At 38.9% G+C, this 24272-nt stretch overlaps 2 protein-coding genes across 2 annotated transcripts in view; one reads left to right on the top strand and one right to left on the bottom strand.

Moving 5' to 3' along the window:
* Positions 1 to 10732, top strand: part of rdgA (retinal degeneration A) — a 243246-nt gene extending 232514 nt beyond the window's left edge. Inside the window, exons 19-21 of the mRNA XM_071670254.1 lie at positions 3907 to 4064; positions 6007 to 6170; positions 8684 to 10732. Of these exons, the coding sequence (XP_071526355.1) occupies positions 3907 to 4064; positions 6007 to 6170; positions 8684 to 8736 (375 nt within the window). The 3' untranslated portion in view covers positions 8737 to 10732. The remainder of the gene's footprint in view (positions 1 to 3906; positions 4065 to 6006; positions 6171 to 8683) is intronic.
* Positions 10733 to 18158: 7426 nt separating this feature from the next.
* Positions 18159 to 23855, bottom strand: ND-B12 (NADH dehydrogenase [ubiquinone] 1 beta subcomplex subunit 3). The gene is made up of 2 exons (XM_071670838.1): positions 23731 to 23855; positions 18159 to 18321 (listed from the first exon to the last, which is right to left on the bottom strand). The coding sequence occupies exons 1-2, from the start codon at positions 23853 to 23855 to the stop codon at positions 18159 to 18161; spliced, it is 288 nt and encodes a 95-aa protein (XP_071526939.1).
* Positions 23856 to 24272: the final 417 nt, after the last annotated feature.

Below are 24272 nucleotides of genomic sequence, written 5' to 3'. Positions count from 1 at the left end.
GATACAGCGCTGGTGGCTGATTCATGTGAGAAACTGCAGAAGCTGGTGACTGAGTTTGGTAAAGTGTGTGAAAGAAGAAAGTTAAGAGTAAATGTGAATAAGAGCAAGGTTATTAAGTACATTAGGGTTGAGGGTCAAGTCAATTGGGAGGTAAGTTTGAATGGAGCAAAACTGGAGGAAGTAAAGTGTTTTAGATATCTGGGAGTGGATCTGGCAGCAGATGGAACCATGGAAGCGGAAGTGGATCATAGGGTGGGGGAGGGGGCGAAAATCCTGGGAGCTTTGAAGAATGTGTGAAAGTCGAGAACATTATCTCGGAAAGCAAAAATGGGTATGTTTGAAGGAATAGTGGTTCCAACAATGTTGTATGGTTGCGAGGCGTGGGCTATGGATAGAGTTGTGCGCAGGAGGATGGATGTGCTGGAAATGAGATGTTTGAGGACAATGTGTGGTGTGAGGTGTTTTGATCGAGTAAGTAATGTAAGGGTAAGAGAGATGTGTGGAAATAAAAAGAGCGTGGTTGAGAGAGCAGAAGAGGGTGTTTTGAAATGGTTTGGGCACATGGAGAGAATGAGTGAGGAAAGATTGACTAAGAGGATATATGTGTCGGAGGTGGAGGGAACGAGGAGAAGTGGGAGACCAAATTGGAGGTGGAAAGATGGAGTGAAAAAGATTTTGTTTGATCGGGGCCTGAACATGCAGGAGGGTGAAAGGAGGGCAAGGAATAGAGTGAATTGGATCGATGTGGTATACCGGGGTTGACGTGCTGTCAGTGGATTGAATCAGGGCATGTGAAGCGTCTGGGGTAAACCATGGAAAGCTGTGTAGGTATGTATATTTGCGTGTGTGGACGTATGTATATACATGTGTATGTGGGTGGGTTGGGCCATATCTTTCGTCTGTTTCCTTGCGCTACCTCGCAAACGCGGGAGACAGCGACAAAGCAAAAAAAAAAAAAAAAATATATATATATATATTCCTATGAGTCCACGGGGAAAATGAAACACGTTAAGTTCCCAAGGGCACTTTCGTGTAATAATCACATCATCAGGGGAGACACAAGAGAGAAATATAAGTCAGTTGATATACATCGAAGAGAAGAAGCTGGGACGCCCTTTGGTAAACATGTGATTGTCCAAAACATACAGCGAGCGTTCATAAACTTATCATTTTACAAATTTTATCAACAATAAAGTTAGTCTAATTTGTTTAGACCATCACTAATATTAAGATTATAATTCTTTGTCTATTTAATAATAGAAGATTCAATAATGTTTCTCTTGGTAATAGAGTTAATAACCGAGATGGCATTAAATCCAGTCAATACAATGATCATAGATTTTAACGTGATTAAACAAGGCATTTGATTCTTGTTCCGTTCTTATACTATATTTATGTTGCTGAAGTCTAACAGAAAGATCCTTACCAATCTGACCAACATAAAATTTATCACAATTTCCACAAGATACCTTATAGATGCATCCAAGAGAATTTTCTGGTAAATTCCTGATTAAGATATTCTTTATAATATTATTGTTGCTAAAGGCAACATTTACATGAAAGGATTTAAGCAACATGGGAAGTAAAGTGAAATTATTATTAAATGGGAGAACTAAAAGATTCTTGATGTCAATGGGAGGTTGGGGCTAAACTCTATAAAATGATTTCTTTGCTAACTTAAAGGGATTTGTCAATGAAAGATCTAGGGTACTTTGACTTAGATCCAATAGAACATATCTTCTCAAATTCATCATCAATAAACTCTGGACTGCAAATACGTAATGCCCTAAGGAACATAGATTGAAATGATAATTTAACGCAGTCATGTTGAGATGAGTAATAATGGCTGTATGAGCATACATTGGTGGGTTTTCTGTATATGCTAAACTTAAACTTGTTTCCTTGCCTATGAATCATGCAATCTAAAAATGGTAACATATCATTATTTTCTTTTTCTACAGTAAATTTGATGGAAGGTACTAAATTGTTAAGTAAGGGGAGAAATATTTGTAAATTTTCATTTGTTGGCCAAACACAAAGAACATCATGTATATACCTAAACCAAACTGCATTAGACAGTAAGATATCCTTTAGTAATTTTGTTTCAAAAAATTCCATTTAAAGATTACTTAGTACAGGTGAAAGAGGGTTACCCATTGTCATACCAAATTTTTGAGCATAATAATCTCCATTTAATTGAAATACACAGTCTTTTATACACAATTTTATCAGTTCAATGAAAACAGACTTTGAAACAGGTAAATGAATATCATCCAAGACATAAATAAATATTCTAAAAGGTTTTCAACTGGAACTTTAGTGAAAAGTGAGGAAACATCAAAGCTTACTAATTTGAAATAAAAATTAACATTGATATTGTTTAGCATGACTAAATCTACATTATTCATGATAGAATTTGATACCTTACCCACTAAAGGGCTTAATAAAGAAATTAACCATTTTGACAATTTATATGAGATGGAGCCTACTGAACTCACTATAGGTCTTGCTGGAAAATTCTGCAAGATTGCGAGTTTACAAGGAGAATGTATGATAGTACAATTAAAGGGGTTGGTGTGAGTGGAAGACCACCTGTGACATGGGCAAATATGATGGAGAAATACTGGAGGGAGAGAAATAGTGGATGAATGCATGGAATGGTGTGTGCAAGGGAGGCATGTAAGGATAAGTGGAGACTTGCCGTGGTCACCCCTTGATGGAAGTTTCCAAAGGGATTGGATGTCAGAGATGTAGATAGATAGACATAGAGAAATATTCTGTAAGGGAAGAAAGAATTTTAATTTTTTTCATGTTGTGAGCATCATTTGATACCACAGCCACAGGTTAAGAGTTGAAGATCTCTTCTGCAGTAGGCCCTGACAACATGTCAAACTTCACATAAACCACTCGCCCATTTGCAATTCAAAGGAGTTATGAATATTTTCCACCACTCATAGCTGCATAACAAAATCCCAAATGCCAAGAAACTTGTCAATATAATGCTAATCTTAAAATCTCTCAAACCACCCAGTGCCACCTACTTCAACTTTCATTATCCTAACTTGTGTAAAACTGATCTACAACAGAATTGGGCAAAATATCCAACTTTCACCTTCATGACTTCAGACCCAACCTCCACTATGGCATACCACACACTAACCTTCCACAATATATTCTAGGGGGGCTTCAGTCAACCTCAGTCCCTCACACAATGATATTTGGCATCACCCTCCATAAAGACAAAAAGTGGTTGGTTAATTTTATTGCCACCCACCACAGCAGTCACAATTTTTTCACCTTGAAAGCCCTTAAATTCTAGAATGGAGTTTCCCAAGGAACAGTTCTTTCTCTAACCCTCTTCAGTCTCCTCGTACATGACCTCCAGTAAACCAAGGTCCTTTCATATGAAGACAGCCTCACATTTACATAACATTAGTTTGGTCGATATTCAATATGATTTTGATCATAACAGGAAAGCGATCTTAATAGTGATATAGAGGAAGTAAGAGTGGTATGTTCTAGAATAAGTAATGGAAGGTACATCTGTAGATGGTTCAGATCTTTTTGCAGTGAATAACAAAACTGTTCACAAGACTGTGAATAATGAATATATCTGAATACAGTAAACTCTTTGTTTATCCAGTATTTTTTACATCACCCACATACAATGGAACTTTTTGAAATTAATATGGTTCCATTCTCAATACATTGTAAGTAGGCAAGAGATGGGAAATGTTGAAAAGTAAGATGAAATTACTTGTGTGAATTAAATGTCAAATGCAGAAGCCTCCACATTATGTAATTATGCTTTTAGAGATTCTTTAAGGTTTATTAATAAAGATATTGTATTCAGTGTAAAGATATCAGTAAATTTTTTCGTGTTAATACTTATTCTTTCTTTATCAGCTGAAGGACCTACACACACAAGGGTACTCATTGTTGTCAATTGATGCACATGGACAGACTGCCCTTCATTATGGTGCACGACATGGACACAAAGATATTGTGCGTTATCTGATTGCCTCTGCCCCACCTTCCATCCTCGACATGGTGGACACAGATAAGTAAGTCTTTGAAAATATGGTATGGCTATTATAGGATTCATGAAAACTGTTGTGTTTGCTGCATTCTGTAAGAGTTATGGCTGACGTTGATCAACTCTTTTATGAACTTGTGTTACTTTTTGTCAGTTGGAATAGTATTTATTTCCATATTCAGTTAGAAAATCAAACTTCACATAGTCAAAATGTTAGGCTGTTAGTATAATGAGCAAAAATTATAATTTTGAATTTTTTTTTTTTTTTTTTTTTTTTTTTTTATACTTTGTCGCTGTCTCCCGCGTTTGCGAGGTAGCGCAAGGAAACAGACGAAAGAAATGGCCCAACCCCCCCCATACACATGTATATACATACGTCCACACACGCAAATATACATACCTACACAGCTTTCCATGGTTTACCCCAGACGCTTCACATGCCTTGATTCAATCCACTGACAGCACGTCAACCCCGGTATACCACATCGCTCCAATTCACTCTATTCCTTGCCCTCCTTTCACCCTCCTGCATGTTCAGGCCCCGATCACACAAAATCTTTTTCACTCCATCTTTCCACCTCCAATTTGGTCTCCCTCTTCTCCTTGCTCCCTCCACCTCCGACACATATATCCTCTCGGTCAATCTTTCCTCACTCATCCTCTCCATGTGCCCAAACCACTTCAAAACACCCTCTTCTGCTCTCTCAACCACGCTCTTTTTATTTCCACACATCTCTCTTACCCTTACGTTACTCACTCGATCAAACCACCTCACACCACACATTGTCCTCAAACATCTCATTTCCAGCACATCCATCCTCCTGCGCACAACTCTATCCATAGCCCACGCCTCGCAACCATACAACATTGTTGGAACCACTATTCCTTCAAACATACCCATTTTTGCTTTCCGAGATAATGTTCTCGACTTCCACACATTCTTCAAGGCCCCCAGAATTTTTGCCCCCTCCCCCACCCTATGATCCACTTCCGCTTCCATGGTTCCATCCGCTGCCAGATCCACTCCCAGATATCTAAAACACTTGACTTCCTCCAGTTTTTCTCCATTCAAACTCACCTCCCAATTGACTTGACCCTCAACCCTACTGTACCTAATAACCTTGCTCTTATTCACATTTACTCTTAACTTTCTTCTTCCACACACTTTACCAAACTCAGTCACCAGCTTCTGCAGTTTCTCACATGAATCAGCCACCAGCGCTGTATCATCAGCGAACAACAACTGACTCACTTCCCAAGCTCTCTCATCCCCAACAGACTTCATACTTGCCCCTCTTTCCAAAACTCTTGCATTTACCTCCCTAACAACCCCATCCATAAACAAATTAAACAACCATGGAGACATCACACACCCCTGCCGCAAACCTATATTCACTGAGAACCAATCACTTTCCTCTCTTCCTACACGTACACATGCCTTACATCCTCGATAAAAAATTATGTTGTTTAAAAATTTCAAGTGCATTGTCTGTAGCCAAATTCAGTAAAGATTGATGCTCTTAAGACATTGGATGGGAAAAGTGATTTCATTTGGCATTTTTCCATGTATCATCAGTTTAAATTTTTCTTATGATCAAGCTTACTGATATATGGATTACAGAAACATTAGGTAGTAGTCCATAGGAACATTAGATAGACACATTATGCAGAGATAGTTGGTAGGAACATTAGGTAGGAGCATCCAAATACCCTGTACCATAATTGCCCTCTGCCAGTGGCCAGTCAAGGATAAGGCACTAAAGGCTACAAAACATCTCTAGAGTTCTCTGGTTACGAAGACTATCACTGTGGCCATCCCCTTGAGGGATTCCCAGGAGGGAACAGGTGTCAGAGATAAAGATAGATAGATGGATAGGATTACACTGGAGGCTGATGACTTCAAATATTAGAAAAAGCCTTGGTTAATTGTTTTAAATATAAACTTGGTAATATTATCATAAACTTTCCAGAGGACAGACAGCATTGCACCAGGCTGCACAAAACCGAAGACGAACAGTGTGTTGTATGCTGGTAGCAGCAGGTGCTTCCCTCACCATTAGGGACCTGCAGGGCAACACTCCCCGTGCCCTTGCCCAGCGTGCAGATGACCAGGAGTTGGCTGCTTATCTTGAGAGTAAGTGCCAGCTGATGAGTCTTGGTGCATCCATGCCAGAAGGAGAGGATCAGTCATCTCTTCCTTGCCACACATCTTATTCTCACTCGCTCAGGGGTGCACGTCACCATGCACTCGCTAAAAGGCTAAGAGTAGAAAGACTGATATAGTACACATTTTATTTAGCACTGTGTGAGGTAGTTCTTTTGACCCTCACTGAATTTTCAGAGTTTTACGAAGGTTATGAGGCCTTTATAAGACATGAACAAGGCTCATGTTGCACATGAATGGTATTCAGGAAGCTGATTAAACTCACACCATACCTTACTACCTAACCCTCAACTTGAAATTATCTGCTATACAGTACATCAGTTGTGGTTTTAATGAACTAAACATTCCATGATACTGTACAAAGGGGCAAAATACAGATTTTGGTAGGAAGTGTGCTGTAAGTTGACTTAAGTTTCTCCTGACTACTGGCCACAGTCTCAGTCACATGCACCGTCCTCGTGGAGGAAGTCCTTTCAACCACACGAGCTTGGGCTTTTTTTTTTCTTTTTTGTTAAAGACAAGAGGCCTTTCTTAGTTTATAAATACTGCTTTTAGGCAATCTATTAAGTGTTGTCTTCCATAAGTGCCCCTAGAATCTTATGTTACTTGTTGGAAATCATTTATCAGAGTAGAAAAATTGGTGTGAATGGAGTATTATTATCATTATATGATCTGGGCAACCCTTTACTGAAGGTTAATTTGGTACCCCGTGAAAAAAGATGTGCATGCTTGTTTTATATCCCTGCCTGAGTACTATTGGAATGCCAACTTAGCCTTCTGATAAATGCAACTAACATAAGAATATGAATTAAATAACATTCTTAAAAGTAACAGGGTGACAGCCTTCTAGAGATGGGCTCTCTGTTTTTCTTGAATTTGCCGCATTTTGTTAGATGAATAGTAATTATATTAGATTTTGGTGTTATGAAATAGGAAGTGATGACAGAAGGAAAGAATACTTCTCACTTTGACTTGTGATTTGAGAATTTGCTTCCTTATAAAAGAAAATATTTATTTTCACATGTTGATTTAACAGGAAAGTGGACTTCCATATTGTCTTATTCTTCAGTATATTTATATTTTTTTTTTTTACTTTTTTGTGGATTCCATTGTTTTATTGCTTTTTCAGGCCAAGAGAAATTCTCTCAACCCAACAATTGTAATCTCAATTACGTTGATTAACTGCCAACAAAAAATATAAAAAAACTTCCCTAGGTAACGGTGGGTGGCACCTGTTGTAGCAGGTTCCAGGTTCTTGTTTATGTAAGAATGTAGCAATGCAGTTTAGATACATTGTCAATGAATCACATTTTGCACCACTGCTTAGCCAGTTTAGTTACACATAAGGTTATTAATTATGTAGAGGTAAATCTTGTAGTAATAAAAAAGTGATCTCATGCACATCCACCCAGTGAATAAAAGTTGTTTGTATAAAAAGTATATATTAATCTTTTTGTAACTAATAGTTTTGGTGGCATTAGAAACAAAGTTCTTGTATTTGCCATTGATGAAGATTTGATTTCTATCAAAGTAGCCAACCAAAGTTGAAAGGCTACCTCCTGATGGAAAAATGTGCCGTGACAGATGATGAGAGCCTATGTCTAAGAATACTTTCGGGTTGAGCCGATTGCTAATTACCTCACCACTTGTAATAATTTTCAATGAAGGTGTATTGAAAGGTCAAGTAATTATCTGATCACGGTACAGATATTTTTTGATGCAGACAGTGTTTTGGATGGGAATCACAGATTCACCAGTGTTTCTACAGTCTTATCTTTGTAAATTCAAATTAATTTTGTACTTCTTGAGCAAATGACCTGTCCAAAACATAAGACAGTATTGTGTAGATAGTGTGCCAACAGAGTGGATTACACATCACCTCGCTGTTTCTTGCACGCTCTATGCCAAGGATTCTGCTCTGGCTCTGTTCTGTACGTATGAACAACGCTGAAGTTGCCCTTTTCCTTTAAGCATTTTAGACATCCTATCCTCACTCAATAGATTTTAATGTTTTTGCAATTATTCCATAAGAAAACACTAAAGAAATCAGAAGTTAAAGTAGAACCTTATGTTCAAACTAATTAAATACCTTCAAATGTTAAATTTTTAAGTCTTAGAATTTCATAAAAAGTTCTTTTTTCTTCCTCCTCTTAAAATGCATGTTTTACTGTAAAGATATTAGCATTACATCAAATATGTTGTGACATCTCTTACATGCATGATTATTCATAGATATGTCAATTTAGGTGATAATTTATAATGTCTAGCTAAAGGCTTTCAAGAATAGAAATGGGCTTTAGTGCTTATGTCATGATATGCATTTGTTACTTTTTCAATCATGCCAAATGCATTTATTGCAATTGTACATTAATGTGTTGCTTTTGTGCCTGCTTTAAATATACAAGCATTTTACCCTTGTAAAAGAACTTCAAATTGCTTTTCTTGGATGGTGATCTAACTAGGTATTCATTTTGTTTTCTCAGGTCAGGAGCAATTTCAGACCATGGTTCATGAAGATTTGGAAACAACTGTATGATTGAGGCTGTATCTCAGCCAAGTAGCTTGTTAACCAACCTTTGGCCGAGTTTGATAACCTTCAGAGTGGATAACCTCTTTTTGCAAAAACAAAGTTATCATCTGGGATACCATTATTGAAATCACATTCTTTTTTTAACTATCAGCATGAAAATAAGAATTATCTCGTCAGTTTCAAGAACTCCATCTCAAGTTTGTCAAGCCTCCATATGAAATGAGAACTGCAGCATCAGACATATGTAATGAAATGCTGTGTATTAAAGTTATGGGAAAAGCTTATGGTCTGGAAAATTGAGATAAGACTTCTGCTGCTGGTCTTCCATTGTGAACGACTTTTGGACAATGAACAGATGTAGACCTGGTTGCCAACCTAAGTCATTCCATTTAAATACAAGATATTTAATGTGTGTAATATATGTGTAGGTTTTTTGAAACCCTTTTATCTTGAATACCCATAACCTGCATACAGTAAAGCCCCTCATGAGCTTAGTGTCCCACTGTGCTTCAATCATATGCTACATAAATATATATAAAAAATCTTTTTTAAGGATATATCTATTTAAATTTCAATCAATTAAATGTACTTTAATATTGTTGTTTTCCCAGTTACTTTTCTTGTATGGCATCAGTAGGTAGGTATGTGCAGTTTGGACATATCAGTATCATAGTGATTGTAGCCTCTTGTTTCATCTACACAATTGGTTTCGTAAGATCTGCTTGTATGAATCATTTAAGTAGAAGGTAATACCGAGTGAATCTTTTAGAGATTGATAGGAAGCCAGGTTTTGTCCTTTATGAAGACTGTTTTAATGAAAAGGTATACTTGCTGCATTATGGGTTATACCTACGAACTTGAAATAGGTACAAGTTTAACAATAAATGATGAAGTTATTTTGCAGTATATGTAGTGTTGTTATCTCAGTGCCAGCACAAAATGCTAGTCTGAAATGCTTGGTGGCGTTGTTCGCTGTCTCCCCCTATGTGCCAAGCATGAGACTAGCGTCAGAGTAACCAGAAGTCCTAATTGTATTGCTCATTCTCGTGCAGTTTCAGGATTTGACCTGGGGCCGCCCAGATGCAGTGTTATAATTTGTCTTTACTTCTGTATTCACTGTATTCAGATATGTACAGGTACCACATGAAGAAGTATCTAAAACTTTAGTACATCTCTATGTGAATTACATTATTGTGTTGAAATGATAGGCAGTGAAAATTAAACTTTTGTGAAAACATTTGTTACACAGCATTTGGGCTTCCCTAAGTTACATCCATGTTGGGTATTCACGTGAAATTGCACAAATAGCCTGAGCAAGTAAATATACATTACCTTATGATAAATAAGCTGGTGAAAGTAGGCTATTAATATTTAGTTCACTTTGATTTGATTACCTTTATGCACTAGTGTTAAAGTATAATCAAGAGCCATTGTTTGCAGATGCCCATTAGGAGTACAAGTAGACCACAGAATGTAAACATGTGCAATCTGTAAACAGTCGCTCCAACTTAAATGCGGGGAATAGTGCATAGGGGTCAAATCACAGATTCTTGCTTGTACAACACTTGATGTGTACAGTTGTCAAATTAACTAGTTTGGATGGTAAAATGTCAGATTCTTTATCAAAAGTATGCTTTCCTGGAGTACGGTACATGCAAGATGAAAAGATAACTTCATCTTTTCAGTTTAAACTCAAATTTATAAATAATACATACCTCATGTCTAGTTAAAGAAAGTTTGGTTTGACTCAATTAAAGTGAAGGAGCAAGAAGAATGAAGAATATGTAAGTGGATCTACTTCACTTCCAAATGTGGATGAATGATTATGTATTCAACTTCAGTTTCTTCCTCAAAGTCTACCTACTACATTCCGAAAATCAAATTTCTCATGATCATATGTTATTTCCATGTTGACAAAATTAATTCCTTACTAAATCTGTGATGTACCAAGTGCTGAGAAGTTCTCTTCCACATGTCATTGCTGAATAAACTTTTAGTCTGTTATTGAGTATTATTACTATTATTCATACTGTACTGCCTTTCCTGCAGTATTATCAGGAACAACTGAAAAATGGTTTCATTTGCACACATCTAATCTCTAGCTGTCATGTATAATGGACTGACTCCGGACCCCAACATCCACAGCTTTGTACCATGTATGCCCTGGTTCACGACATAGACAGCTGTTGTGAACTCTTCAACATTACTTATGCAATGTAAAATACAGAGGCAATGTTTCACAGCAAGACAGCGATTGTAAGGTAGTAAATGTGGCAACCAGTGCATTTTCACTCTGACAATTTATTACACTGCTATCAAAAGATACTTGGGGAAAAAAAAGGTAGGGAGGGGGGTATGTAACTCAAATAGTACTGCAGCAAGTCCTCAGGAAAATGAAACAAGCTCCCAAATGCACTTACTTGTGATGATTGCATCATCAAGGGAGATACAAGAATGAGATATATAACTGTTAGTTGACATACAAGGAAGAGACATAGCTAAGACGCTGTTGGTAAACAAGCATCACCAGATGGTGATGTTCAGGTTGGTGCTTTCAGGTCTGGCAACATGCCTTTCAGAGACTTTATGTAGACAAAAGGGAACTTACAAATTTTGCTTAAAGTTATCCAATTTGTATACACCTTCACTAACATTGTTACAATTCTTTGTGTATTTAATGATAGAAGATTTAATGATATTTTTCATGGTAAAGGAATTAAAGTTAACTGAATTGGCATTGCTCCAGTCAAATACAATTGTCATTATTTTTAACATTCATTAAACAAAGCATTTGATTCTTGTCCTGTTCTTACACTGTATTTATGTTGCTTAAGTCGAACACAAAGATCTTACCAGTCAGCCTAATATAAAACATATTACAAGTTTTACTGGGTATTCTGTAGACAGCTCGCAGAATTTTCTTGAGTTCCAGACTAAGATATCCTTTGTAGTATCATTATTGCTGAAGGCTACATTTACATTAGATGATTTAAGCAATCTAGGAAGTAATGTAAAATTATCACTAAAAGGGAGAACTAAAAGATTCTTGGTATCAAGGGAAGGTTTGGGTTTAATTTTATAAAATGATTCCTTTGCCACCTTAAGGGATTTATCAATGAAAGATGTAGGTCACTTTTAACTTGGAACCAACAGAATATATCGTCTCAAACTCATCATCAATAAACTCCAGACTGCAGATACATAATGCCCTAAGGAACATCAACTGGAATGATGATAATCAACTCTGTCATGTTGAGCTGAGTAACACTGGATATAGTGATAGGGTTAGGGAGAATTATTTGGTAAACGGAGAAGAGGTAGTGAAAGCTTTGCAGAAGATGAAAGCCAGTGGGTTTGGATGGTATTGCAGTGGAATTTATTAAAAAAGGGGGGTGACAGTGTTGTTGACTGGTTGGGAAGGATAATTAATGTATGTATGGCTCATGGTGAAGTACCTGAGAATTGGCAGAATGGATGCATAGTGTCACTGTGCAAAGGCAAAGGGGATAAAGGTGAGTGTTCAAATTACAGAGGTATAAGTTTGTTGAGTATTCCTGGGAAATTATATGGAAGGGTACTGATTGAGAGGGTCAAGGCATGTACAGAGCATCAGATTGGGTGAGAGCAATGTGGTTTCAGAAGTGGTAGAGGATGCATGGATCAGGTGTTTTGATTTGAAGAATGTATGTGAGAAATACTTAGAAAAGCAAATGGATTTGTATGTAGCATTTATGGATCTAGAGAAGGCATATGATAAGAGTTAATAGAGATGCTCTGTGGAAGGTATTAAGAATATATGGTGTGGGAGGCAAGTTGCTAGAAGCAGTGAAAAGTTTTTATGGAGGATGTAAGGCATGTGTACAAGTAGGAAGAGAGGAAAGTGATTGGTTCTCAGTGAATGTCGATTTGCGGCAGGGGTGCGTGATGTCTCCATGGTTGTTTAATTTGTTTATGGATGGGGTTGTTAGGAAGTGAATGCAAGAGTTTTGGAGAGGCAAGTCTGCAGTCTGTTGTGGATTAGAGGGCTTGGGAAGTGAGTCAGTTGTTGTTCACTGAAGATATAGCGCTGGTGGCTGATTTAAGTGAGAAACTGCATAAGCTGGTGACAGAGTTTGGTAAAGCGTGTGAAAGAATAAAGCTGAGAGTAAATGTGAATAAGAGCAAAGTTATTAGGTACAGTAGGGCTGAGGGACAAGTCAATTGGGAGGTAAGTTTGAATGGAGAAAAACTGGAGGAAGTGTAGTGTTTTAGATATCTGGGAGTGGATTTGGCAGTGGCTGGAACCATGGAAGCAGAAATGAGTCATAGGGTGGGGGAGGGGGCAAAAGTTCTGGGAGCGTTGAAAAATGTGTGGAAGGAGAGAATATTATCTCAGAATGCAAAAATGGGTATGTTTGAAGGAATAGTGGTTACAACAATGTTACATGGATGTGAGGCGTGGGCTACAGATTAGGTTGTCCGTAGGAGGGTGGACGTGTTGGAAATGAGATGTTTGAGGACAATATGTGGTGTGTGGTGGTTTGATCGAGTAAGTAATGAAAGGGTAAGAGATGTGTGGTAATAAAAAGAGTGTGGTTGAGACAGCAGAAGAGGCTACTTTGAAATGGTTTGGTCACATGGAGAGAATGAGTGAGGAAAGATTGACAAAGAGGATATATGTGTCAGAAGTGGAGGGAAACAGGAGAAGTGGGAGACCAAATTGAAGGTGGAAGGATGGAGTGAAAAAGATTTTGAGTGATCAGGGCCTGAACATGCAGGAGGGTGAAAGGCGTGCAAGGAATAGAGTGAATTGTAACGATGTGGTGTACCAGGGTTGACGTGCTGTCAATGGGTTGAACCAGGGCATCTGAAGTAAACCATGGAAAGTTTTGTGGGGCCTGGATGTGGAAAGGGAGCTGCGGTTATTGTGCATTATACATGACAGCTAGGGACTGAGTGTGAACGAATGTGGCCTTTGTTGTCTTTTCCTAGCGCTACCTCGCATACATCAGGGGGGAGGGGGATGTCATTTCACTTGTGGTGGGGTGGCGACGGGAATGAATAAAGGCAGCAAGTACGAATTATGTACATGTGTACATATGTATATGTCTGTGTATGTGTATATATATATGTATATGTTGAAATGTATAGGTATGTATATGTGCGTGTGTGGATGCGTAAGTATATACATTTGTATGTGGGTGGGTTGGGCCATTCTTTCATCTGTTTCCTTGCGCTACCTTGCTAATGCGGGAGACAGCGACAATGTATAATAAATAAAAAATAATAAGAAACAAACACTTGTAGGTTTTCTGTATATGCTAAACTTAAACATGTTTCTATCCCTATGAATCACACAATCTAAAAATGGTAACATGCAATTATCTTTAAATTCTACAGTAAAGTTGATAGAAGATACTAAATTGTTAAGTAAAGTGAGAAGTGTTTGTAAATTTTCATTTGTTGGCCAAACACCTTTCCTTAATACCAAGAATCTTTTCTTTTAGTTCTCCCTTTTAGTGATTGTCTTACATTACTTCCCAGGTTGCTTAAATCATTTAACATAAATGTAGCCTTCAGCAATGACAATACTATAAAGGATATTTTAATCAGGAACTCACCAGAAAATTCTGCGGGCTGTATTTACAGGATACCTTAAAAAATTGTAATGTTTCATATTGGGCAGACTGGTAAGGATCTTTGTGTTCAATTTAAACAACATAAATATGGTATAACAACAGGACAAGAATCAAATGCTTTGTTCAATAATTTTAGAAATTATGACCACTGTATTGACTGGAGTAAAGCCAATTCAGTTATTCATTGTAATTCCTTTACCACAAGATATATAATTGAATCTTCTATAAATAGATTAAATACACTAAGAATTGTAACAATATTAGAGAAGGTTTACACAAACTGAATAACTACATTATTGGCAAAATTTGTAAACTGTTCCCTTTCTCGTCTACATAATAAAACATACGACAGGCATATTGCTTAACCCAAATGCACCAACACGAACACCACCATCCGGTGACTCTTGTTTACCAATGATGTCTTAGCTATATCTCATCCTTGTATATTAACTGACTGTTCTCTATCTCATTACTGTATCTACCCTGATGATGTGATCATTACATGAAAGTGCAACTGGGATTTATCCTGTTTCATTTTCCTGTGGACTTATTGCATATACTAGATCACGCACATCACTGTGACCTCTTGCAACATATATATACATATATGTACATACACATACATATATATACACACATATGCATCTTCATACTTGCTCGCATTCATCCATACCTGGTGTCACCCCCATCCAACAGAACACAGCGTTGCTACACTCTGTGTCAGTAAGGTAGGATACAGGAAACAGACAAAGAATGGCCACGTCCACTCACATCTATCCATGAGCTGTCATGTGTAATGCACCAAAACCACAGCTTCTATCAACATTCAGGCTCCACAGAACCTTTCCATGGTTTCCCCTGGACACTTCACATGCATGCCCTTGTTCAGTCCAATGACAGCATGTTCCGACCCCAATATATCATATCATTCCAACTCACTCTATTCCATGCAATCCTTTCTCACTCCAACATGTCTAGGCCTCGAGCACTCAAATTCTTTTTAACTCCATCCTTCCATCTCCAATTCTGTCTCCTGGTTATCTTTGTTCCCTCCACTTTTGACACATATATCCTCTTTGAAACCCTTTCCTCACTCATTCTCTACAATGTCCAAAGCATTTCAGCACTTTCTCTTCTGCTCTCTAATCCCCACACTTTCTATTACCATATTTCTCTATAACCCTTCCATTACTCACTTAATCAAACCACACACCACATCCTGTCCTCTGACATTTCATTTCCACCACCTCAACCCTCCCCTGCATAACCCTATCTATGGCCCATGCCTTACAACAGTATTGTTGGAACTACTGTTCCTTCAAACATACCCACTTTTGCTCTTTAAGATAACATTCCTCATTCCACACATTCTTCATTGCTCCCAGAACACTCTGTGTCAGCAAGGTAGGATACAGGAAACAGACGAAGAATGGCCACACCCACTCACATCCATACATAAGCTGTCATGTGTAATGCACCAAAACCACAGCTTCTATCAACATCCAGGCTCCACAGAACCTTTCCATGGTTTCCCCTGGACACTTCACATGCATGCCCTTTTTCAGTCCAATGACAGCATGTTCCGACCCCAATATATCATATCATTCCAACTCACTCTATTCCATGCAATCCTTTCTCACTCCAACATGTCTAGGCCTCGAGCACTCAAATTCTTTTTAACTCCATCCTTCCATCTCCAATTCTGTCTCCTGGTTATCTTTGTTCCCTCCACTTTTGACACATATCCTCTTTGAAACCCTTTCCTCACTCATTCTCTACAATGTCCAAAGCATTTCAGCACTTTCTCTTCTGCTCTCTAATCCCCACACTTTCTATTACCATATTTCTCTATAACCCTTCCATTACTCACTTAATCAAACCACACACCACATCCTGTCCTCTGACATTTCATTTCCACCACCTCAACCCTCCCCTGCATAACCCTATCTATGGCCCATGCCTTACAACAGTATTGTTGGAACTACTGTTCCTTCAAACATACCCACTTTTGCTCTTTAAGATAACATTCCTCATTCCACACATTCTTCATTGCTCCCAGAACACTCTGTGTCAGCAAGGTAGGATACAGGAAACAGACGAAGAATGGCCACACCCACTCACATCCATACATAAGCTGTCATGTGTAATGCACCAAAACCACAGCTTCTATCAACATCCAGGCTCCACAGAACCTTTCCATGGTTTCCCCTGGACACTTCAGATGCATGCCCTTTTTCAGTCCAATGACAGCATGTTCCAACCCCAATATATCATATCATTCCAACTCACTCTATTCCATGCAAGCCTTTCTCACTCGGACATGTCTAGGCCTCGAGCACTCAAATTCTTTTTAACTCCATCCTTCCCTCTCCAATTCTGTCTCCTGGTTATCTTTGTTCCCTCCACTTTTGACACATATATCCTCTTTGAAACCCTTTCCTCACTCATTCTCTACATATGTCCAAAGCATTTCAGCACTTTCTCTTCTGCTCTCTCATCCCCACACTTTTTATTACCATATTTCTCTATTACCCTTCCATTACTCAATCAAACCACACACCACATACTGTCCTCTGACATTTCATTTCCACCACCTCAACCCTCCCCTGCATAAACCTATCTATGGCCCATGCCTTACAACAGTATTGTTGGAACTACTGTTCCTTCAAACATAACCACTTTTGCTCTTTAAGATAACATTCCTTATTCCACACATTCTTCATTGCTCCCAGAACCTCTGACACCTCTCCCACCCTATTAATCACTTCCATTTCCATGGTTCCATTCAATGCCAAGCCCACCCTGAGATATCTAAAACATTTCACTTCCTCCAATTTTTCTCCATTCAAAACTAACTTGTCCTCCCTCAATCTTGATGAATTTAATAACATTGATTTTATTTACATTTGCTCTCTACTCTCTCCTTTCACACTCTTCCAAACTCAGTCACCATCTCCTGCAGTTTCTCGCTCAAATCAACAACCAATGATGTATCATCAGCAAACAACAGTTGACTCACTTCCCAGGCTCTCTCATCCCCAACAGACTGCATACTTGCCCCTCCCTCTAAGACCCTTGCATTTACCTTCCCATCTCCCAATCGTACATACTTCCCCTCTATCCAAAACTCTTGCATTTACCTTCCTCACCACCCCATTACAAACAGATTAAACAACCATGGTGACAGCACAAATCCTTCAATTGAGACCATTCACTTTCCTCTCTTCCTACAGGTACATAGAGTACCATGCATGAAGCTGCTCTGATAAGAGCCATTTCATCTGCAGTCAAAATTGTTGTCCTCTATTATTTCATGTGGTCAAGTACCATGTCATATTTTACCACCGTAATCAATCTTTACAAATGCCTACAGAAACTTTGCATTCTACTGTATTACTGATGTTATAATTGCCTATGGAAACTTTGCTTTAAACCATATGACTGATATTACATTGGCTGTTCTCAATAAAAAGGTATCCAACCAAACTAAATGTTTCTAATAAATACAGAAATTAATAAAAGCTCAGTACAAACACAGCAAGCAGATGATACTTTAAATCCTTATCTAGTATAATGAAAAAATGGAGTTACAAAAATTTATTGGTCAAGCTCCTACAGCCATATTTACAAAAAAGTTCCTCTACCTTATAAATATTCAACATGCAGTGTCCTCATTATATTTTCACTTCAACTGATTCATGAAATCAATATAGAATAGTTCTATGACTTTCAAAAAACATATATCTGAAATACATACTCATCATTAGAAGTAACATAAAGCATCAAGTTATGAAAATCAAAATGATCTATTCAGTGGTGATTTTCGTGCTCATGGCCTCCAACAAGTGCTCGCTCAAGAGCAACAGTTGCTACCGCAGCAATCAATCCCCACTTGAATCCTCTAAACAAACATAACTTTATACGTTCAGCATGTGTGCCAAATTGCTTGGTATCAAACCGCCACACCTCATTCCTGCAAAGTATAGAAGGTACAAGTTATCCTTATTTCTCCCTTGTTTCATACTAAACCTAGTGTCTATGGGACGGCTTCCAAATCCCAGATATGGCTCATCTTTCAAAGGAAGTCTGCCTTGTAAGGCCATAAGAAATTCACATAGAACACATTACTTAGGTATTCATATCAAATACGGCTACAGGAATGTTCACAGAAAGAGGCATGCCACACAGCTAACACTAAATTTTTTTTTCTATAATGCCTAAGAAAACTCCATCTCCATTTAAAATAGATGCTGAAGCAGATAATTCAGCAGCCATTCCTCTCTCCCAATAATCCATAGGCAAAATCTCATATGCTGAAGCAGATAATTCAGCAGCCATTCCTCTCTCCCAATAATCCATAGGCAAAATCTCATAAAGTACTCGTACATGTTTTTCTTTTTTTGCTTTGTCACTGTCTCCCGCGTTAGCGAGGTAGCGCAAGGAAACAAACGAAAGAAATGGCCCAACCCACCCACATACACATGTATATACATGCACGTCCACACACGCAAATATACATACCTAAACATCTCAACGTATACATATATATTCACACACAGACATATACACATGTACATAATTCATACTGTCTGACCTTATTCATTCCCGTCGCCACCCTGCCACACATGAGACAACAACCCCCTTCCCCAAATGTGCGCAAGGTAGCGCTAGGAAAAGACAACAAAGGCCACATTCGTTCACACTCAGTCTCTAGCTGTCATGTAATAATGCAGTGAAACCACAGCTCCCCTATCCCTGGGGATAGGGGTGAAAGAATACTTCCCGCGCATTCCTCACGTGTCGTAAAAGGCGACTAAAGGGGACGGGAGCGGGGGGCTGGAAACCCTCCTCTCCTTGTATTTTAACTTTCTAAAAGGGGAAACAGAAGAAGGAGTCGTACATAAGTACTCCATGCAAAATCACTACACCACACTACACCACCACCTCAAGCCCTCATCATCACATTTTCAGGTACTTTTTCATTAAAAATTGTTTAAATCAAAAGAGAAATGCATGGTAAACTGTTCTTAGGCTTCGATGTTTCATGAATATTCCAAACTTTGGAATAAGATACAGAAAATTAGCGCTCACATATGGGAAACAGAAGAAGGAGTCACGCAGGGGGTGCTCATCCTCCTCGTAGGCTCAGATTGGGGTGTCTAAATGTGTGTGGATGTAACCAAGATGTGAAAAAAGGAGAGACAGGTGGTATATTTAAGGAAAGGAACCTGGATGTTTTGGCTCTGAGTGAAACGAAGCTCAAGGATAAAGGGGAAGAGTGGTTTGGGAATGTCTTGGGAGTAAAGTCAGGGGTTAGTGAGAGGACAAGAGCAAGGGTAGGAGTAGCACTACTCCTGAAACAGGAGTTGTGGGAGTATGTGATAGAATGTAAGAAAGTAAATTCTAGATTAATATGGGTAAAACTGAAAGTTGATGGAGAGAGATGGGTGATTACTGGGGCATATGCACCTGGGCATGAAAAGAAAGATCATGAGAGGCAAGTGTTTTGGGAGCAGCTGAATGAATGTGTTAGTGGTTTTGATGCACAAGACCGGGTTATAGTGATGGGTGATTTGAATGCAAGGTGAGTAATGTGGCAGTTGAGGGAATAATTGGTATACATGGGATGTTCAGTGTTGTAAATGGAAATGGTGAAGAGATTGTAGATTTATGTGCTGAAAAAGGACTGGTGATTGGGAATACCTGGTTTAGAAAGCGAGATATACATAAGTATACATATGTAAGTAGGAGAGATGGCCAGAGAGCGTTATTGGATTACGTGTTAATTGACAGGCGCGCGAAAGAGAGACTTCTGGATGTTAATGTGCTGAGAGGTGCAACTGGAGGGATGTCTGATCATTATCTTGTGGAGGCGAAGGTGAAGATTTGTATGGGTTTTCAGAAAAGAAGAGTGAATGTTGGGGTGAAGAGGGTGGTGAGAGTAAGTGAGCTTGGGAAGGAGACTTGTGTGAGGAAGTACCAGGAGAGACTGAGCACAGAATGGAAAAAGGTGAGAACAAAGGAAGTAAGGGGAGTGGGGGAGGAATGGGATGTATTTAGGGAAGCAGTGATGGCTTCCGCAAAAGATGCTTGTGGCATGAGAAACGTGGAAGGTGGGTTGATTAGAAAGGGTAGTGAGTGGTGGGATGAAGAAGTAAGATTATTAGTGAAAGAGAAGAGAGAGGCATTTGGACGATTTTTGCAGGGAAAAAATGCAAATGAGTGGGAGATATATAAAAGAAAGAGGCAGGGGGTCAAGAGAAAGGTGCAAGAGGTGAAAAAGAGGGCAAATGAGAGTTGGGGTGAGAGAGTATGATTAAATTTTAGGGAGAATAAAAAGATGTTCTGGAAGGAGGTAAATAAAGTGCGTAAGACAAGGGAGCAAATGGGGAGCAAATGGAACTTCAATGAAGGGGGCTAATGGGGAGGTGATAACAAGTAGTGGTGATGTGAGAAGGAGATGGAGTGAGTATTTTGAAGGTTTGTTGAATGTGTTTGATGATAGAGTGGCAGATATAGGGTGTTTTGGTCGAGGTGGTGTGCAAAGTGAGAGGGTTAGGGAAAATGATTTGGTAAACAGAGAAGAGGTAGTAAAAGCTTTGCGGAAGATGAAAGCTGGCAAGGCAGCAGGTTTGGATGGTATTGCAGTGGAATTTATCAAAAAAGGGGGTGACTGTACTGTTGACTGGTTAGTAAGGTTATTTAATGTATGTATGATTCATGGTGAGGTGCCTGAGGATTGGCAGAATGCATGCATAGTGCCACTGTATAAAGACAAAGGGGATAAGAGTGAGTGCTCAAATTACAGAGGTATAAGTTTGTTGAGTATTCCTGGTAAATTATAAGGGAGGGTATTGATTGAGAGGGTGAAGGCATGTACAGAGCATCAGATTGGGGAAGAGCAGTGTGGTTTCAGAAGTGGTAGAGGATGTGTGGATCAGGTGTTTGCTTTGAAGAATGTATGAGAGAAATACTTAGAAAAGCAAATGGATTTGTATGTAGCATTTATGGATCTGGAGAAGGCATATGATAGAGTTGATAGAGATGCTCTGTGGAAGGTACTAAGAATATATGGTGTGGGAGGCAAGTTGTTAGAAGCAGTGAAAAGTTTTTATGGAGGATGTAAGGCATATGTACATGTAGGAAGAGAGGAAAGTGATTGGTTCTCAGTGAATGTAGGTTTGCGGCAGGGGTGTGTGATGTCTCCATGGTTGTTTAATTTGTTTATGGATGGGGTTGTTAGGGAGGTGAATGCAAGAGTTTTGGAAAGAGGGGCAAGTATGCAGTCTGTTTTGGATGAGAGAGCTTGGGAAGTGAGTCAGTTGTTGTTTGCTGATGATACAGCGCTGGTGGCTGGTTCATGTGAGAAACTGCAGAAACTGGTGACTGAGTTTGGTAAAGTGTGTGAAAGAAGAAAGTTAAGAGTAATTGTGAATAAGAGCAAGGTTATTAGGTACAGTAGGGTTGAGGGTCAAGTCAACTGGGAGGTAAGTTTGAAAGGAGAAAAACTGGAGGAAGTAAAGTGTTTTCGATATCTGGGAGTGGATCTTGCAGCGGATGGAACCATGGAAGCGGAAGTGAATCATAGGGTGGGGGAGGGGGCGAAAATCCTGGGAGCCTTGAAGAATGTGTGGAAGTCGAGAACATTATCTCCGAAAACAAAAATGGCTATGTTTGAAGGAATAGTGGTTCCAACAATGTTGTATGGTTGCGAGGCGTGGGCTATGGATAGAGTTGTGCGCAGGAGGGTGGATGTGCTGGAAATGAGATGTTTAAGGACAATGTGTGGTGTGAGGTGGTTTGATCGAGTAAGTAACGTAAGGGTAAGAGAGATGTGTGGAAATAAGAAGAGCATGGTTGAGAGAGCAGAAGAGGGTTTTGAAATGGTTTGGGCACATGGAGAGAATGAGTGAGGAAAGATTGACCAAGAGGATATATGTGTCGGAGGTGGAGGGAACGAGGAGAAGTTGGAGACCAAATTGGAGGTGGAAAGATGCAGTGAAAAAGATTTTGAGTGATCAGGGCCTGAACATGCAGGAGGGTGAAAGGCGGACAAGGAATAGAGTGAATTGGATCAATGTGGTATTCTGGGGTCGGCGTGCTGTCAATGGATTGAATCAGGGCATGTGAAGCGTCTGGGGTAAACCATGGAAAGTTCTATGGGGCCTGGATGTGGAAAGGGAGCTGTGGTTTTGAGCATTATTGCATGACAGCTAGAGACTGAGCATGAATGAATGGGGCCTTTGTTGTCTTTTCCTAGTGCTACCTCGCACACCTGAGGGGGGAGGGGGATTTTATTCCATGTGTGGCGAGGTGGCGATGGGAATGAATAAGGGCAGACTGTGTGAATTGTGTGCATGTGTATATATGTATATGTCTGTGTGTGTATATATATATGAGTACAATGAGATGTATGGGTATGTATATTTGCGTGTGGGGACGTGTATGTACATACATGTGTATGGGGGTGGGTTGGGCCATTTCTTTCGTCTGTTTCCTTACGCTATCTCGCAAATGCGGGAGACAGCGACAAAGCAAAATAAAAATAATATAATATATGGAATTCCCCTTATACAATGTTTCAGTTGCCTGTTAAATCCATTAACTCTAGAAAGATATCAACATGAGTAGAGTGACTCCTCTACATGTGAATTTACACACTCTTTCGAATATCTGTTTAAGGGCTGCCCACTTAGCCTGGTGTCAAGGGGACAGTGCAAAAAATCTCTCGCTCCAGTCCGTCATCCTCATTCATCCCAATGTCAGCACATTCTTGTAAATTTTCTATGAAGAAAATTGAGCATGATTAGATTTAAAATGAATACACATTCAGCTGGCAAGACTGCAAGGCATATTATGCATCGTCCTTAATGGCATGATACAGTAAAGAAATCTCTATGAAATCATGTGACAATTTCCCATAATATTTGTTCTATTACTCACAACTCTATACACTACTTACATAAATCAATAAACATTATCTATATGCATTTTCTTTGGTGCCTGGGAAGTGCAAAAATGATGTACTATCCCAAATGGTATTTTGATGGTTCCTGCTAAACCAAGATGAAAAATATTGAAGTATATGGTACCATTGTCTCAGATGGCAATAATTACTTCTTGACCCACCACTCCAATGTCTACCATGCAGAGGATTCTAAAATGCCTGGGACTATTTAATGCATATTCACAGTCAACTGTCCAAAGCATCCCATGCCACATATAACACATCAGTAGTCAATGTGTCAACTATACTCCTAATTCCTAAAAGGTACTTAGGAACCTATCTTGTTTCCATAAATATACCGGACCTTTATACCTCCTACAAATTTAAAATCATATTTCCCTTGAATACGTGACTTCAAACTTAGTGTTATCATACCTCAACCAAGGATCTTTTAATCCATGTGAAGCAAGGGCCCTTTGCACTTGCATTAACTCTGGCACATTTTCAACCTTGTAGATGCGCCAGTCTGGGATCTTGAAGTTTGGTTCACCTCCTCCCATCTGTGAAACCATCAAACCATCCACTAAAATAATCTGAAATGCTTGTGTTGTGTGCACTAATGAGATGTCTCATCTTTACAACCTATTGGAGAATAGCTTTCAAATGATGTGTAACAGGAACAAGAAAACATGCATCCAGGTGAGTAACCACAGTATAGCATCTAATCTTCATAGCAAGTTTGATCATTGTGATGCAAACATTCTAAAATAAAATTTCAAGTGTCCCTACAAAAGAAGCACTAATTCAAATACTAACAGAGTTACAACTATTATGTATATAAGCCAAATATGATACTGAAGCTACTGTTAAGAGTAAATATTACAAGGAAAATACATATAAACCTTTGTACCATAAGCTTTTCTTTTGCTTTATACAAGTTCACTCTGGAATGATTTGAAATTTCATCTTGCACAGTT

The sequence above is a fragment of the Panulirus ornatus genome, chromosome 15 (genome assembly GCF_036320965.1).
Source record: "Panulirus ornatus isolate Po-2019 chromosome 15, ASM3632096v1, whole genome shotgun sequence".
In the NCBI taxonomy this organism is placed as follows: Eukaryota; Metazoa; Arthropoda; class Malacostraca; order Decapoda; family Palinuridae; genus Panulirus; species Panulirus ornatus.
The sequence above is the reverse complement of the archived record's forward strand: the minus strand, read 5'-3'. Positions and strand labels throughout refer to the sequence as shown.